This window comes from Engystomops pustulosus, chromosome 1, assembly GCF_040894005.1.
Source record: "Engystomops pustulosus chromosome 1, aEngPut4.maternal, whole genome shotgun sequence".
Classification (NCBI taxonomy): Eukaryota; Metazoa; Chordata; class Amphibia; order Anura; family Leptodactylidae; genus Engystomops; species Engystomops pustulosus.
Window position 1 is genome coordinate 16,770,960 of NC_092411.1, and position 17,555 is coordinate 16,788,514.

The window sequence follows — 17,555 nt, forward strand, 5'->3', positions numbered from 1 at the left end:
GTTGATTAGATTGTGAGCCCCATGGGGGGCCAAATGGGCCAAAATATGTAAGTCTGAGCAGTGACACATAAAAAGTAATGGGAGCTACTAGTGAGTCAGTCTTACCATCGGAGAGAGTCATGACTGTGTGCTCCTCGGTAGAGACGCCTGGTCCATAGCGGTTGTAGGCCAAGACTCTTAAGCTGTACTCCGTGAACTTCCGGAGACCTTCTAATCGGTACGACAGACCATCAACTTCAATATTCTGTAAAACGAAGAGAAGAGGTTCAGTAACGGGAATGATATTTATGTTTCTTGTATATAGTGTGACAATATAGTCATGACTGGAGGAGTCACTCTCCAATGTTAAAGGAAATCAACCTTAAAAATCCAGACATTGTAACTGTGGAAATCTTCTTATGTTTGTTATCCATGACCGCTTTCTATTTCAAATCAATTGAGAAAATTATGCTAATAAACCTGAAGGGCTCTGGGGGTGTTACCAGAGCCCCTCTGTACGGAAGCTTGACGGGTTCTTACACTGTTCAAGAGCACTTCCCCCTCAGCACAGTGTGAGATTACACCAGGCAGAGGAGAGGGAGACAGTGTAACAATGTAATACCAGGACAGGTTAAGTACACATCATATTTTTTTAATTACTCCTAGGAGGTTTTTTAAAAATATGACACAACTTTATGCTCCATGATATAGGGTACGTCTTTGAGCAATGTTATTTATCGCTTCATGCTATACCTGTAGGTCATGGAGCCGATGCCAATTCATCTCATTACCGGAGCTCAACCGGCATCAGGAAACTTGGGTGTCTGCAATGTTTCTAGTAAGCTGCAGTACCATGCCGAACCATTTGGTGTGCTGTTTGGAGAAAGTATACCCATAAGAAACCGAGACTATTGCCCTATTCTGATTCATGTTACTCTTATACCAGAATGGTGTAAGATATCAAATAAAACACAGAAATCCTACAGTGTAGAAGATTTCTTTAGTGATGTTTTTTACTTATTTGGCTAAGTAAATTTTCCACATGTATGAATTTTGTCTAAGTAAAATCTTCACTGTATGATTTCTGTGTTTTACTTGACATCTTTACCCCATTCAGGTATAAGAGTACCATGAAGTAGCCTTGAATGATAGTCCAGGTTTTATTGGCAATCTTTCTCTAAACAGCACACCAAATGGTCAGACGTGGTACTGCAGCCTACAATAACTCCATTCTAGGACTTCTTTGCGCCTGATCTTATAGCGTGACACTCTAATGAGGCATTCAATCCCGTTGCGATGCCCGTGCTTCCTATCAAGCAAACATTTAGAGCTTTGACCCTGTAAAGGAAGGTTAAACAATCCAATTCCTATTAAGGAGATCTCCGCCATTCTTTGGCAACATTGTAACTGTTAATGTTTTACATGGGTCTGGATACAGTGATGGATGGATGACAACTAGACACTTGGAGGCTCGGGCTGTCAGATTTAATAGTAGGAATGATTTGGGGAGTTCCCGGGGAAGGCCGAGCGCTCTCTCGAGTCGTCTCTACACCCGCTCAGTATCTCGTTATACACCAGACCATCGGTTTTATAAAATTCCGTTAAACTCCACAGTACAAGCAGTCCCGGGGTTACATACAAGATCGGTTTCATAGGTTTGTTCTTAAGTCGAATTTGTATGCAAGTCGAAGTTGTTTACTTTACAATGGTAGATTCAGACAAAAAAAAAATTTAATTTTTTTTTTACTGTAATTGGACCAAGGATTATCAACAAAGCTTCATTACAGACACCTTACAGCTGATCATTGCAGCCTGGGACTATAGTAACATCCAGAGAGGTCACCAGAGGTCACAGTGGGCAGAGGGGTCCGTCTGTAACTAGGGGTCGTCTGTAAGTCAGGTGTCCTTAAGTAGGGGACCGTCTGTAAATTTTTTCTTCCACTGGTGAAATTTTCATCCAAAACCCAGAAGCCGATATTTGAGCCGCGTCCATTCTCATCGCTCTCCCGACTCCCGATTTGATATTAAACGACTCTGATTTATGACTCCGCAGATGAAAGATAAGAAAGTGCGGACGACTCCGCCAGATATCAAAGGGAGAGTTTTCAACCGGAGTGAAAATGTTTTTTTGGAAATGTAAAAATCACTTTTGTCCCGGATTTCTTAATAGACGTGAAGCCTGTGTCACCGCACCTTTAATGGGGCCAATAAAACTGGAAATGGCATCCAAAGATCAGGTCTGCGACCTCAGCGAGGGGGGAAGTGCACGCGGCTATAAAATCAGGACGGGTTTTAGTGAGTCTCTTCTTATTTAATGGCCTCTGTCTTTCGGTTTAATTAAAATTATTCCACTAAATGTCCTTTTTCATCAGAGGAAACGGATCATTGAGCTTAAAGGGAGGCTGTCACATTGAAAATGCAGTATTAAACTAGTGTATTATAGAACAGGAGGAGCTGAGCAGAGTGCGTGCAGTGCCCTATCAGCAGGCAGCATGTTATAGAGCAGGAGGAGGAGCAGATTGTACATAGTGTCCTATGTGCAGGCAGCATGTTATAGAGCAGGAGGAGCTGCACAGATTATATATAATGTTCTATCTGCAGGCAGCATGTTATAGAGCAGGAAGAGCTGAGCAGGTTTTGCATAGTGCCCATCTGCATAAAGCATGTTATACAGCAGGATATACAGCATGTTATAGAGCAAGTGGAACTGAGAAGATTGTACATAGTGTCCTATCTGCAGGCTGCATGTTATAGAGCAGGAGGAGCTGCGCAGTTTGTACATAGTGTTCTTTCTCCAGGCAGCATGTTATAGAGCAGGAGGAGCTGAGCAGGTTTTGCATAGTGCCCATCTGCATAAAGCATGTTATACAGCAGGATAAGCTGAGCAGGTTGTGGAGAGTATCTGATCTGGCATCAGCATGTTATGGAGCAGGATAAGCTGAGTAGATTGTATATAGTGTCTTATCTCCATGCAGCATGTTATAGAGCAGTAGGAGTTGAGTAAGTTGTGCATGGTGTCCTCTCTGCAGGCAGCATGTTATATAGCAGGAGGAGCTGAGCAGATTGTAGTTAGTATCTGATCTGACAGCAGCATGTTATAGAGCAGGAGGAGAAGAGCTAAGGTTCAATTTGCCACTTTCTACAGAATTGTCAGTAAAAGTAATCTCCATCTCTTTATGTATCATCAGGGGACGTGTCATTATCTCCCGTTCTAGCTCATTTCACTGATAATGTTCACACATGTTTTATAAGCAAAAGGAACATCATGTAAGTTCATTTCCCTCTGATGACTTTTTTATGTCCTTCCAGCGGAGTGACCTCCAGATCTTCTCTTAATTACTTCAGATTCAGCCCGACTAATGATGTAAGAAGCTACAATCCGGCAGTAATGGCTCTGAGCATGATGGCTGCCGCCTCTAATATCCTCATAGCTTGTTATACATACACTACGTATCACTGAACGGCTTTATGGGAGATCTGTCATGGCGGCCGGCACAGGCTCCTACTCAACATTTGGGGGGAAATTAGGAAGAGATGAATGAAATGTGTCAAATAGATTCTTATCACATCGGTGGATCCGATTTTTACATGTAAATGATAAAGAGGATGAATATATATTGTACATTTTTTTAAGGAAATCTACCACCAGGATGAAGGATTGTAAACCAAGTACACTTACCTGCTGGTGGGTGCTCCTCTTGTAGGATCCGCTTTTCTTTTATCTTCTTATGCACTCATTTTTTTAAGAAAAAGGGCTTTCAAATTATGCAAATGAGCCTCTGGGTGACAGTTATGGAGCCCGAAGCCCGTCAGGATCATTTGCATAAATTTTAAATCTTTTTTTTTTTGGCAGATAAAAAGCCTAAGAAGCTAAGAGAAGAGCGGATCCTGTAAGAGGGAGTGCACACCAGCAGTGTACATAGTTTACAATTCCCAATCCTGAATGTAAATTTCCTTTAAATGGTTTTCAGACCTTTCTAAAAATGCTTTGAAAGGATGTACAATTGAGTTAGACCCAGGACCCCCTATTACTTAGAAAAAGACAACGTGAACAGTAAGAATGCTAAAAACTGACAAAAGTCCCACCCTATATTCTAAGGACATTATAAAAAAAAAATCTCAAAAAGTTTTTTAAGACATTTTTATTTCCCTATCACTGACCTGTTCTCTCCCAGAAATAGTCTCGGTGCACAGAAGTCTGTAGCCTTGGACTGGACCATTTGCATAGGCGGGGGGTTCCCAGGTGATTAGGATCGAGGTAGGTGAAGTCGAGATCACTTGAAGATTTTCTACTGGCCCCGGAACTTGAACTGAAAAGAAAATATCCAATTTTTTAAAAAAAATTTTTTACTTTACCACATTAGAGATACAATACATCAATCAGGAAAGAAATCAGATATAGAAAAATTATCTCAATAATTAGCCCAATTCTTGCATGTTAAATGGAGTCTCCCAAATTACCCTACAAGTAAAAACAGCATTGCATGGGGCACTTTATACACTTTCTGCCTTTTTCCCCAAAATTCTATAATTTTTACGAAAAATGTCATTTATATCTTTATGCAAATGAGCGTTTTAGTGCACATCAGTTTTCTTCTTTCTATCCTGCCCACCACTTCCCAGCACCGCCCCGGAAACACAGTGATTGACAGACAAAGAATATTGGGGCAGATTTACTTACCCGGACCATTCGCGATCCAGTGGCGTGTTCTCTGCGGTGGATTCGGGTCTTCCGGCGATTCACTAAGGCAGTTCCTCCAACGTCCAACAGATGTCGCTGCTACGCTGAAGTCCGCCGAGGCCTGCCGGTGTTCACGATCCTATACTTGGTGAAGGTAAGCTCGTGTCCAGCGACACTTTTTTTTTCAAATGCAGCGGTTTTTCGAATCTGTCGGGTTTTCGTTTGCCCGCGCCCCCGATTTCTGTCACGTGCATGCCAGCGCCGATGCGCCAAAATCCTATCGCGTGCGCCAAAAATCCGGGGCAATTCAGGGAAAATCGTCGCCAAACGGAAAAAAATTTGGATAACCCGCTGTAAAAACGCTATTCGGGCCCTTAGTAAATGACCCCCATTGTGTTGAAAGCAGCAAATGGATGTATACAAGCCCCGCCCCAGGGCACAATAACCTCATTTGCATAAAGATGGAATTTTCACAGATCGCTTGGAAATAAGAAAGATATTTTACAAACACCCCATTTCATTTATCTATTTTTTTTTAAACCGTGTAATACTTTTCTTGCCCTGTGGGGGCACTGTAGGCAAATTGAACAGTTGGAACTAGCAACTAGTGATGTCTTAGCAGTTTATTTCAATATACAGTGGAATAATCTGATGTCCACCGTCTCCATGTCCGGAGATTTGATGAACTACCTCGCAGATAAAAGCATCAGAAACATTTTTACAGTTAATTGAATTTTTGACACTTAAAGAAAAACAACGCAACATCGAAGGCGAGGGCCGGAACCTGGGAGTGATACGGAATTCATCATCTTCCTGAAATTCATTTTTCTTAGTGAGTTACAGGTGTGAGCGCGGAATATTCTCCCCTTATACCAGAGGAACGTTATAAATGGGATTAACCTCTCACCATTACAGCCGCACCATATATAATATTCTCTCCTCAGGCCTCAGATCTGCAGGTAATTGCTTTATCTTTGTCTTATGTTTCCAATAGCCGAGTCCACGTGTGGCCAGGAATAGAATTACAGCCAATCTAAGTGTAATATACAGAGCCCCGAGTGCGATGATACACCCGCTATAACCTGCCAGTAACTGGAGTCACAGCTTATTGATGGGGAAGCCGAGAGCTGCTGTAGGGGAAGACTCTACTCAATGGCTAAATGTGTACATTACATATACATTATTTCCAATATATCGAGTTGTCTCCTGATTTAAGTGACTTGATCAACAGGTAAAACAAAGAAAATTGTAATTTTATAGCAGTATTATTATTATTACCATTATTATTACCAGTATTGCTATTATTATTATTATTATTACCATTATTATCATTATTATTATTATTATTACTACCATTATTATTATTATAATTATTATTATTATTATTACCATTATTATCATTATTATTACCATTATAATTACCAGTATTACTATTATTATTATTATTATTATTACCATTATTATCATTATTATTATTATTACCATTATTATTATCATTATTATTATTATTATTACCATTATTATTATTATTACCATTATTATTATTGCCATTATTATTACCAGTATTACTATTATTATTATTATTATTATTGTTATTATTACCATTATTATCATTATTATTATTACCATTATTATCATTATTATTATTGCCATTATTATTACCAGTATTACTATTATTATTATTGCCATTATTATTATTATTACCAGTATTACTATTATTATTACCATTATTATCATTATTATTATTGCCATTATTATTACCAGTATTACTATTATTATTATTACCATTATTATTATTATTATTACCATTATTATTAACAGTATTACTGTTATTACCATTATTATTTTTATTAAAATGAGATTAAAGGAAATCTACCATTTGTTTTTATGCATTGTGAACCAAACATACCTTGACAGCGTTGTAGCTACACTGATGCAGAAACATATCTTGCTTGATCCCTGAACTGAGTGGTAAATAACAATTATGATATTGAGGCTCTGTCGCTCCTTTGCCTGGCTCGGTGCTGCTCCTCTTACCCTAATTATGCACTTCTCCATAGAACGCTGTTTTCACTGTGTGGTCCTTGACAAGCAGGAGTAATCAATCGCTGTACCATCCCTCAGCTGCTGTGTATGAGTCATCCAACTCAGGTTGATTAGTTCTGTCTGGACAGTTTAGGAAGCTCTGTGTAATATATTTATTTACAGACCCAGCTTTCCCAAGGTCCTGAATTTTATAATTGAGCAAAACCACTCGGATCAGGAATTAAAGATATGTTTCTGCATCAGTGTAGCTACAGCATTCTCAAGGAATGTTTGGTTCACAATGCATAAAAACAAATGGTAGATTTCCTTTAAAAAACTGCTTAACTGTTATTTCATATGCTAATCCTAAATGATAGGGCCTAAGGTTCTCACTAGTAGGGGGTCCTACCCCACGACTTCACACCAATCATAAGACATTGGGCATGTGTCCTACTGCTCCAATAAATGTATTTGACAATGGCAGAAAAAGTTGACAGGGACCCCTTGTTTTTGTAATGGGCGTTTTCGGACCTCTAGCACTGTAACCAAGTACCTTTATCCCTGATAAAAATGGATACAGGGCCCCTGCTGATAGTGGATAACTATGATGGGACAACCCCTTTAAGAGTGGGCACATATTTGACTCTTTTACATACTCTGTGGAAAAGTTCTATTTGTTATTAGGGTCCTTACTGATCTGGGGGTGTTAGCTCTCAGGATGCAGCGCCACCACAGGAGAACTCTGGTATTGCATAGTTTCCAATTGAATCTATATGGCATATCCTTGTTAAGCATCAATGTGGCAGATCCATCATGGAAAACTTTGCATATTTTCCCAGAATCCCCCTAGTGGAGCATCAATGGCTATAAAACTCTACACGCCTACATTGTGGCCTTACTTAGCAGTGTCCGTAAGGAGAGCTCTTACTTCCCGACCTGAATAACAACCCTCTCACCAAGTCAAACCAGTTCCCTACACTGTGCTGCGGAGACCCAATCAGGTCGAAACAGTGCTGTCTACAGCTGGGAGTTTGTTCCTTCTGGAATAGATCTACTGGTCTGGTTTTAATCCCTCATCAAGACATTAGGCTTCCTGAAGGTCATGCTTGATGCCAAGGATGCTGCCTTACAAGGTAGCTCAAAGAGGCAAGGTTTTCCTTATCCCATCCTGGAAAACTTTGCATATTTTCCCAGAATCCCCCTAGTGGGGCATCCATGGCTATCCACGGCCTTACTTGGCAGTCTCCGTAACCCTTACTTCCCGACGCAGGTCCTCCAGGGAGAGAAGCTGATGTGTCTTCCCATACCTCTGTCTCGATGCTGTACAAAGTCAACTCAGTATAAATGTTATTATTTTTTAGATATTATTTTAATATATTTTTTACTGTTTAATTGAAACACATACAAAAGCAATTAAAGTAGCAGAACGCGGAGATATGTAAATCAGCCCCATTGTAATACAAATGATTGATTATTTTTGCCCATGTAGCCGCTCTACACCAGTGTCATCACACCGTGGGGTCTATTTATCAAGGCCGGAGAAGACTGAGGGTCTACAGTGTGTGATTTATGTAGCTATTAACATGTGTATGAGTATTGGGAAAGGAAACCACATTTATCATGTGAGAACCCAACAATTCCAGGAGAACCTCCTCCACTAATGGTGGAAAATCAAGCAACAATGTGGAAAAAGCCGGAGATTTACAACGTGACCTCAACCTGGACAACCGTATAAGTACAACACACGGGAATAATAAAAATATATACAGTATATATTTCATACTTTAAAAAAAATGGGTATAAAGTCTTTGTTGTGTCCACGGCTCCATTTCCATTGTCGTCCCCTTAAAGGAACCTAACTTAAAGGAATCTACCACCAGGATGAAGGACTGTAAACCCAGGACACTGACATACTGGTGTGCGCCCCCTCTGGCAGGATCCGCTGTTCTTTTGGCTTCTTATGCCCTTGTTTTTACATTAAAAAAAAGGCTTTAAAACGTATGCAAATGAGCCTGAGGGGCTCCAGGTTCTATTAACATCTATGGATCGCCAGACTTTCTGATGTTTTCAGGATTTCCGTGGCTCGAGCAAGTATTTAACAGGGGTTTGCACTGGGATTGTGTCGCACGCTATCGGATTTTATCAAAGCAGCTGCGCTGCTTTCATAGGACACAGATCGGAGGGCGGGCCGTCGTACGATCCGACTAATTCAGACTGAGTGCGGGATTTAACTTTCATATTGGGGCTCATTTACTAAGGGTCTGAATCGCACATTTCCGTCGGGTTTCCCGAATTTTTCCGTTTTGCGACGAATTCCGCTGGGATTTTGGCGTATGCGATCGGATTTCAGCAGCGGCTTTCATGCGACAGAAACCGGATTCGGAAAAAACGCGGAATTTAAAAAGCGATTTGTGTTGCAAGATCAAGCAATTACATGCACCAGGAAGAAGAAGGTGAACTCTGTCCGACCTGAGCGGGGAAGCGACACATGCAGGATATCGGGCGCACGATCTTAGTGAATGCCGGCAGACCCGAATCAGCATCGGAGAATGCGGCGCTGGATCGCGATTGGACCGGGTAAGTAAATGTGCCCCATTGTGTCGCAAGACAATGCACTTACATGCACCAGGAAGAAGAAGGTAAACTCCTGCGAACCTGAGCGGGGAAGCGACACATGCAGGATATCGGGCGCACCATCTTAGTGAATCGCGGCACAGGGCATTATACACAATGCGCTTTCTGTGAACTCCGCGCACGGGTAAGTAAATGAACCCCAATATATCTATTTACATTATTAGTTAATGTTTTTTCTAATAGTTTTTTTTTTTTTTTTAATTATATCTTATAAACGGACATTTAGTTCTTCTGAAATTCTTTAAATTATTGAAGAAAAGGGTCTTAAATGGATACTGGCTCCGTCTGTGTTTCATTCTCTAGGGGTCATTACACACCTACTGTTCATTGTATAGATATGTAAATTTAGTTTTTAATTGTGTTATTTTATGATTTTTTAAATTACTTTTCAACTTTTTAAATCCTTTGTAAGTATATTTTTTACTATAATCTTCATTTTATAGAATTTTTTTTTTTTTTACTTTCTTCTAATTTCTTCTAATAGTTCTGCTAAGTCCTTGGCTAATTTTAAGTACTATAAAAATTGTATTTTTTTTTTTTAATTTCTAAAAAGCAAAAATGATTTTAAAATGATTTAAGCTATAAAATCTGTACGTTGTATCTACAGCTCGGCCTGTCTTCTTGTCCTCGGTCATCACTGACTACATGGAACCTTTCATTATTAATGTATAGAAATTATCCGGGATATAATCTGATCCCGTGCAAGAGATTCAGCCCCAAACATGAAGGATTTCACTTGTCTAGTAATAATTCGGAAAAAATGGAGAAGGAATCTGATCAAGTGATGACCTGTATGAAAGATTCATGATTAGAAGAGAATCCTACATTTCTGCAAATTAATTTACTGATTGAAATGAATGCAGACTTTACAGAAGTCATTCATTTCCCAAACCCACACACTGTCCCTACCCCTCCCTAACCGTAATTTATAGCTCTGCCTTTCCAAAGGAGCGAAAATATAATAGTTACAGAGAACATGGGCAGTATTATAGTAGTTATATTCCTGTACATAGGGGCAGTATTATAGTAGTTATATTCCTGTACATAGGGGCAGTATTATAGTAGTTATATTCCTGTACATAGGGGCAGTATTATAGTAGTTATATTCTTGTACATAGGGGGCAGTATTATAGTAGTTATATTCTTGTACATAGGAGGCAGTATTATAGTAGTTATATTCTTGTACATAGGGGCAGTATTATAGTAGGTATATTCTTGTACATAGGAGGCAGTATTATAGTAGTTATATTCTTGTACATAGGAGGCAGTATTATAGTAGTTATATTCTTGTACATAGGGGGCAGTATTATAGTAGTTATATTCTTGTACATAGGAGGCAGTATTATAGTAGTTATATTCTTGTACATAGGGGGCAGTATTATAGTAGTTATATTCTTGTACATAGGGGGCAGTATTATAGTAGTTATATTCTTGTACATAGGGGGCAGTATTATAGTAGTTATATTCTTGTACATAGGGGGCAGTATTATAGTAGTTATATTCTTGTACATAGGGGGCAGTATTATAGTAGTTATATTCCTTGTACATAGGGGCAGTATTATAGTAGTTATATTCCTGTACATAGGGGGCAGTATTATAGTAGTTATATTCTTGTACATAGGAGGCCGTATTATAATAGTTATATTCTTGTACATAGGGGGCAGTATTATAGTAGTTATATTCCTGTACATAGGGGCAGTATTATAGTAGGTATATTCTTGTACATAGGAGGCAGTATTATAGTAGTTATATTCTTGTACATAGGGGCAGTATTATAGTAGTTATATTCTTGTACATAGGGGGCAGTATTATAGTAGTTATATTCCTGTACATAGGGGGCAGTATTATAGTAGTTATATTCCTGTACATAAGGGGGAAGTATTATAGTAGTTATATTCTTGTACATAGTGGGCAGTATTATAGTAGTTATATTCTTGTACATAGGGGCAGTATTATAGTAGTTATATTCCTGTACATAAGGGGGAAGTATTATAGTAGTTATATTCTTGTACATAGTGGGCAGTATTATAGTAGTTATATTCTTGTACATAGGGGGCAGTATTATAGTAGTTATATTCTTGTACATAGGGGGCAGTATTATAGTAGTTATATTCTTGTACATAGAGGGCAGTATTATAGTAGTTATATTCTTGTACATAGGGGGCAGTATTATAGTAGTTATATTCTTGTACATAGGGGGCAGTATTATAGTAGTTATATTCCTGTACATAGGGGGCAGAATTATAGTAGTTATATTCTTGTACATAGGGGGCAGTATTATAGTAGTTGTATTCTTGTACATAGGGGACAGTATTATAGTAGTTATATTCCTGTACATAGGGGGCAGTATTATAGTAGTTATATTCCTGTACATAGGGGGCAGTATTATAGTAGTTATATTCTTGTACATAGGGGCAGTATTATAGTAGTTATATTCTTGTACATAGGGGGCAGTATTATAGTAGTTATATTCCTGTACATAGGGGGCAGTATTATAGTAGTTATATTCCTGTACATAGGGGGCAGTACTATAGTAGTTATATTCTTGTACATAGGGGCAGTATTATAGTAGTTATATTCTTGTACATAGGGGGCAGTATTATAGTAGTTATATTCTTATACATAGGAGGCAGTATTATAGTAGTTATATTCTTGTACATAGGGGGGGGCAGTATTATAGTAGTTATATTCTTATACATAGGGGGCAGTATTATAGTAGTTATATTCTTATACATAGGGGGCAGTATTATAGTAGTTATATTCTTGTACATAGGGGGCAGTATTATAGTAGTTATATTCCTGTACATAGGGGGCAGTATTATAGTAGTTATATTCCTGTACATAAGGGGGAAGTATTATAGTAGTTATATTCTTGTACATAGTGGGCAGTATTATAGTAGTTATATTCTTGTACATAGGGGCAGTATTATAGTAGTTATATTCCTGTACATAAGGGGGAAGTATTATAGTAGTTATATTCTTGTACATAGTGGGCAGTATTATAGTAGTTATATTCTTGTACATAGGGGGCAGTATTATAGTAGTTATATTCTTGTACATAGGGGGCAGTATTATAGTAGTTATATTCTTGTACATAGAGGGCAGTATTATAGTAGTTATATTCTTGTACATAGGGGGCAGTATTATAGTAGTTATATTCTTGTACATAGGGGGCAGTATTATAGTAGTTATATTCCTGTACATAGGGGGCAGAATTATAGTAGTTATATTCTTGTACATAGGGGGCAGTATTATAGTAGTTGTATTCTTGTACATAGGGGGCAGTATTATAGTAGTTATATTACTGTACATAGGGGGCAGTATTATAGTAGTTATATTCCTGTACATAGGGGGCAGTATTATAGTAGTTATATTCTTGTACATAGGGGCAGTATTATAGTAGTTATATTCTTGTACATAGGGGGCAGTATTATAGTAGTTATATTCCTGTACATAGGGGGCAGTATTATAGTAGTTATATTCCTGTACATAGGGGGCAGTACTATAGTAGTTATATTCTTGTACATAGGGGCAGTATTATAGTAGTTATATTCTTGTACATAGGGGGCAGTATTATAGTAGTTATATTCTTATACATAGGAGGCAGTATTATAGTAGTTATATTCTTGTACATAGGGGGGGGCAGTATTATAGTAGTTATATTCTTATACATAGGGGGCAGTATTATAGTAGTTATATTCTTATACATAGGGGGCAGTATTATAGTAGTTATATTCTTGTACATAGGAGGCAGTATTATAGTAGTTATATTCTTGTACATAGGGGGCAGTATTATAGTAGTTATATTCTTGTACATAGGGGGGGGCAGTATTATAGTAGTTATATTCTTGTACATAGGGGGCAGTATTATAGTAGTTATATTCTTGTACATAGGGGCAGTATTATAGTAGTTATATTCTTGTACATAGGGGGCAGTATTATAGTAGTTATATTCTTGTACATAGGGGCAGTATTATAGTAGTTATATTCTTGTACATAGGGGGCAGTATTATAGTAGTTATATTCTTGTACATAGGAGGCGGTATTATAGTAGTTATATTGCTGTACATAGGAGGCAGTATTATAGTAGTTATATTCCTGTACATAGGGGGCAGTATTATAGTAGTTATATTCCTGTACATAGGGGGCAGTATTATAGTAGTTATATTCTTATACATAGGGGGCAGTATTATAGTAGTTATATTCTTGTACATAGGGGGCAGTATTATAGTAGTTATATTCCTGTACATAGGGAGCAGTATTATAGTAGTTATATTCTTGCACATAGGGAGCAGTATTATAGTAGTTATATTCTTGTACATAGGGGACAGTATTATAGTAGTTATATTCTTGTACATAGTGGGCAGTATTATAGTAGTTATATTCTTGTACATAGGGGGCAGTATTATAGTAGTTATATTCTTGTACATAGGGGGCAGTATTATAGTAGTTATATTCTTGTACATAGGGGGCAGTATTATAGTAGTTATATTCTTGTACAAAGGAGACAGTCCAGGAGTTGACAGATGCTTTAGTCAGAAGACCATCTGCAACCTCATCAGGAGCATGCCGGTGTGTTGTAGGGAGGTCATACAGGCACGTGGAGGCCACAATACTGAGCCTTGTTTTGTCTTGTTTTACGGACATTGGGGCACATTTACTTACCCATCCGCTGAAGTTCATAGTGCACTGTCCAATGATAATGCCCTGTGCCACAATTCACTAAGATCGTGCGCCCGATATCCTGCATGTGTCGCTTCCCCGCTCAGGTCCGACAGAGTTCACCTTCTTCTTCCTGGTGCATGTAAGTGCTTGTTCTTGCACCACAATTTGAAAGTTAAATCCCGCACTCAGTCCGAATCAGTCGGATCTTCTGACGGCCCGCCTAACCGATCTCTGTCACATGAGAGCAGCTGCGCCAAAATCCGATTGCATGCGTGCGACACAATCCCAGTGCACACACATTTTTGAGCATTGTATTTTTAGTCATTAGTATGATACGGCTTTGATTACTGTCTGTACTTATAACGAGCCGTGCACTTGTGTGACATCACATGACCAGGGATATATAACGAGCCGTGCACCTGCGTGACATCACATGACCAGGGATATATAACGAGCCATGCACCTGTGGGACATCACATGACCAGGGATATAATGAGCCGTGCACCTATGCGACATCACATGACCAGAGATATAACAAGCCGTGCACCTGTGTGACATCACATGACCAGGGATATAACAAGCCGTGCACCTGTGTGACATCACATGACCAGGGATATAACGAGCCTTGGACCTATGTGACCTCACATGACCAGGGATATAACGAGCCGTGCACCTGTGTGACATCACATGACCAGGGATATAACGAGCCGTGCACCTGTGTGACATCACATGACCAGGGATATAACGAGCCTTGGACCTATGTGACCTCACATGACCAGGGATATAACGAGCCGTGCACCTGTGTGACATCACATGACCAGGGATATAACGAGCCGTGCACCTGTGTGACATCACCTGACCATGGACAGATTGCTATCCGTAACAAATTGATACAGAAAGTATAGTGGACATTTTTCACTTTTCAATACACAAACCATTTAAATTATTTGCTGGAAGTGGACAACCCCTTTAATTCTCCTCTTCCTTTTTCAGGATATTCTTCACATCATGTTACCAACAAATTCTCCAATATTTAATATCAGTTCAGTCAAACCTGTTTTGACCTCCACCTAGTAACATCTAATAGATCAGGTGCCGGTTGGCCTGTGTACTTTGTTATGTTCCTCCTCTGAGCCGGTAACCTTTTCGGCGCGCTCTTTACAAGTCTCTCCTATTGATTTCCGCAGGAAGCCTCCTCTGCTTTAAATGCGAACACAATTTACACAACCCCCAAAACGGAAAAGCGATAGCTTCACAGTCAATTGCACCAGATTGTCCCAATGTAACATTTCATATAGAGAACTAAGTTCAGCTCTGCTACATATGAGCTGTCACCGAGATCCAGTCTTAGTTGCTCTTTTCGGTGATCTATAAATTTATCCCGTTTCTGTATATTCTTACTGGGAAAAAAAAATCTATCCATCTCTGTCAGGGAGTCAGCGGGGCTCCCTCCACGAGACACGAGCAGTGAAGTGTGCCAGGAGAAGGTGACCACGAGCCTCGGGATGATGGATCTTTTTGGCGTGAAGTTAAATGATCCTTGATTTCTAAAAGGGACAAGAAACCAAAAATCTATCTCTTATCTTTCTCGCAGTTTGAAAAATACTTCCCCTTTAAAGGACACCTACCCTCTGACAGTAGACTGCCCAAACTGGTCATTGGGGTTTCCACTATGGAGAACAGTTTTTCTTTACGTCTGGGTCTCGAGCATCTCTCTGATAAAGAACTTATCATTATAATACTAATTATATATGCACGCCCCACCCTCTGAAGTTGAGCCTGATCCAAAGGCAGCGGGTGACATCACCGGCTGGTCCCACCCACTGATGACATCAGCCGCTGTGTGCGCATTATTATTATATATATAACATTTTACAGGCAGTCCCCGGGTTACGTACAAGATAGGGTCCGGAGGTTTGTTCTTAAGTTGAATTTGTATGCAAGTCGAAACTGTATATTTTATAATTGTAGATCCAAAGAAAAAAAATTTGACCCCAGTGACAATTGGAGTTTAAACATTTTTTGCTTTAATGGGACCAAGGATTATCAATAAAGCTTCATTACAGACACCTTACAGCTGATTATTGCAATCTGGGACTATAGTAAAGCATTCAGAAAGCTTCACCAGAGGTCAGAGGGGTCTGTCTGTAACTATGGGTTGTCTGTAAGTCGGGTGTCCTTAAGTAGGGAACCGCCTGTACACAATATATTTTTTTCCAGTATGAATATACAGGCAGTCCCCAGGTTTTGTACAAGATGGGGTCTGTAGGTTTGTTCTTAAGTTGAATTTGTATGTAAGTCGGAACTGTATATTTTATAATTGTAACCACAGACAAATTGGATTTTAAAAATGTTGGGTTGTCATAAGAACCAGGAGTAACATCATTGCAGTATCATTACAGACGCCTGTGATAACTGTTACAGCTGATTATTGTAGCCTAGGACTAAAGTACAATAAATTACCAACATCCAGAGGTCCGTTTGTAACTGGGGGTCGTCTGTAAGTTGGGTGTTCTTAAGTAGGGGACTGACTGTACTGGAAAAAAAACATACAGTGTATTTTAATCAAATCAAATGTTGCTACATAATTGGTTCTTTTGACTCATTTTAGATGACATTACATCACATTCTAACATATTTTTGTATCAGTTGTTAGTCTATTGGCTTTATATTTCTTTGCATTGTATTATATTCTATGTTATCCTTTTATTTGACATCATGCTAAATTATAGATTGTCATATCTAGAGATGAGCGAACACTAAAATGCTCGGGTACTCGTTATTCGAGACGAACTTTTCCCGATGCTCGAGTGCTCGTCTCGAATAACGAACCCCATTGAAGTCAATGGGAGACTCGAGCATTTTTCAAGGGGACCAAGGCTCTGCACAGGGAAGCTTGGCCAAACACCTGGGAACCTCAGAAAAGGATGGAAACACCATGGAAATGGACAGGAAACAGCAGGGGCAGCATGCATGGATGCCTCTGAGGCTGCTTAATCGCACCATTATGCCAAAATTATGGGCAACAGCATGGCCATGACAGAGTGACCGAATGAGGCTAGATAGCATCTAAAACATCCAATAATTGACCCTGACACTATAGGGGACGGCATGCAGAGGCAGCGGCAGCAGCGGCAGGCTAGAGAGTGGCATGGCGACATACCCTAAATGGACTCAGGCTTCAAACCAATGGGTGGCAGAGAGGAACCAAAGGAGGTGAGCAAGAAGCGCTGAAATAATATCGGTACATGATAAAAGTTTGCCAGTATATTTTGTGGATTACACAGCAGGGTGGCGACAAAGTTAACATGGAAGCCATGAAAACAACCCAAAATTCTGCCTGACACAGCTCGTTTGATAAGGGGACGATGTATGGAGGCAGTGAACTAGTAGTAGATTAAAGGTGCTGCAGTTAAAACTATGTTAGTTGGATCTTGGCATGGAGCTGGCGCTCTGCAGCCAGGCGAGCTTTCGCCAATCCAAGCCCCTGTCTATAGGCTACTCCCCAAACAGCACTTCTAAGAACCTTTTGTATAAGATCAAGTGTAGTAGCGTTCTTATAAGTTTAGGA

The 17,555-nt window shown here is 39.4% G+C and overlaps 1 protein-coding gene across 7 annotated transcripts in view; it reads right to left on the bottom strand.

Moving 5' to 3' along the window:
- Window positions 1–17,555, bottom strand: part of DCC (DCC netrin 1 receptor) — a 583,792-nt gene that overhangs the window by 148,057 nt on the left and 418,180 nt on the right. For all 7 annotated transcript variants that reach the window (XM_072134166.1, XM_072134174.1, XM_072134157.1 and 4 more), the window contains exons 10-11: window positions 4,141–4,289; window positions 106–244 (exon numbers count right to left, since the gene is read on the bottom strand). In XM_072134166.1, the coding sequence (XP_071990267.1) occupies window positions 106–244; window positions 4,141–4,289 (288 nt within the window). The remainder of the gene's footprint in view (window positions 1–105; window positions 245–4,140; window positions 4,290–17,555) is intronic.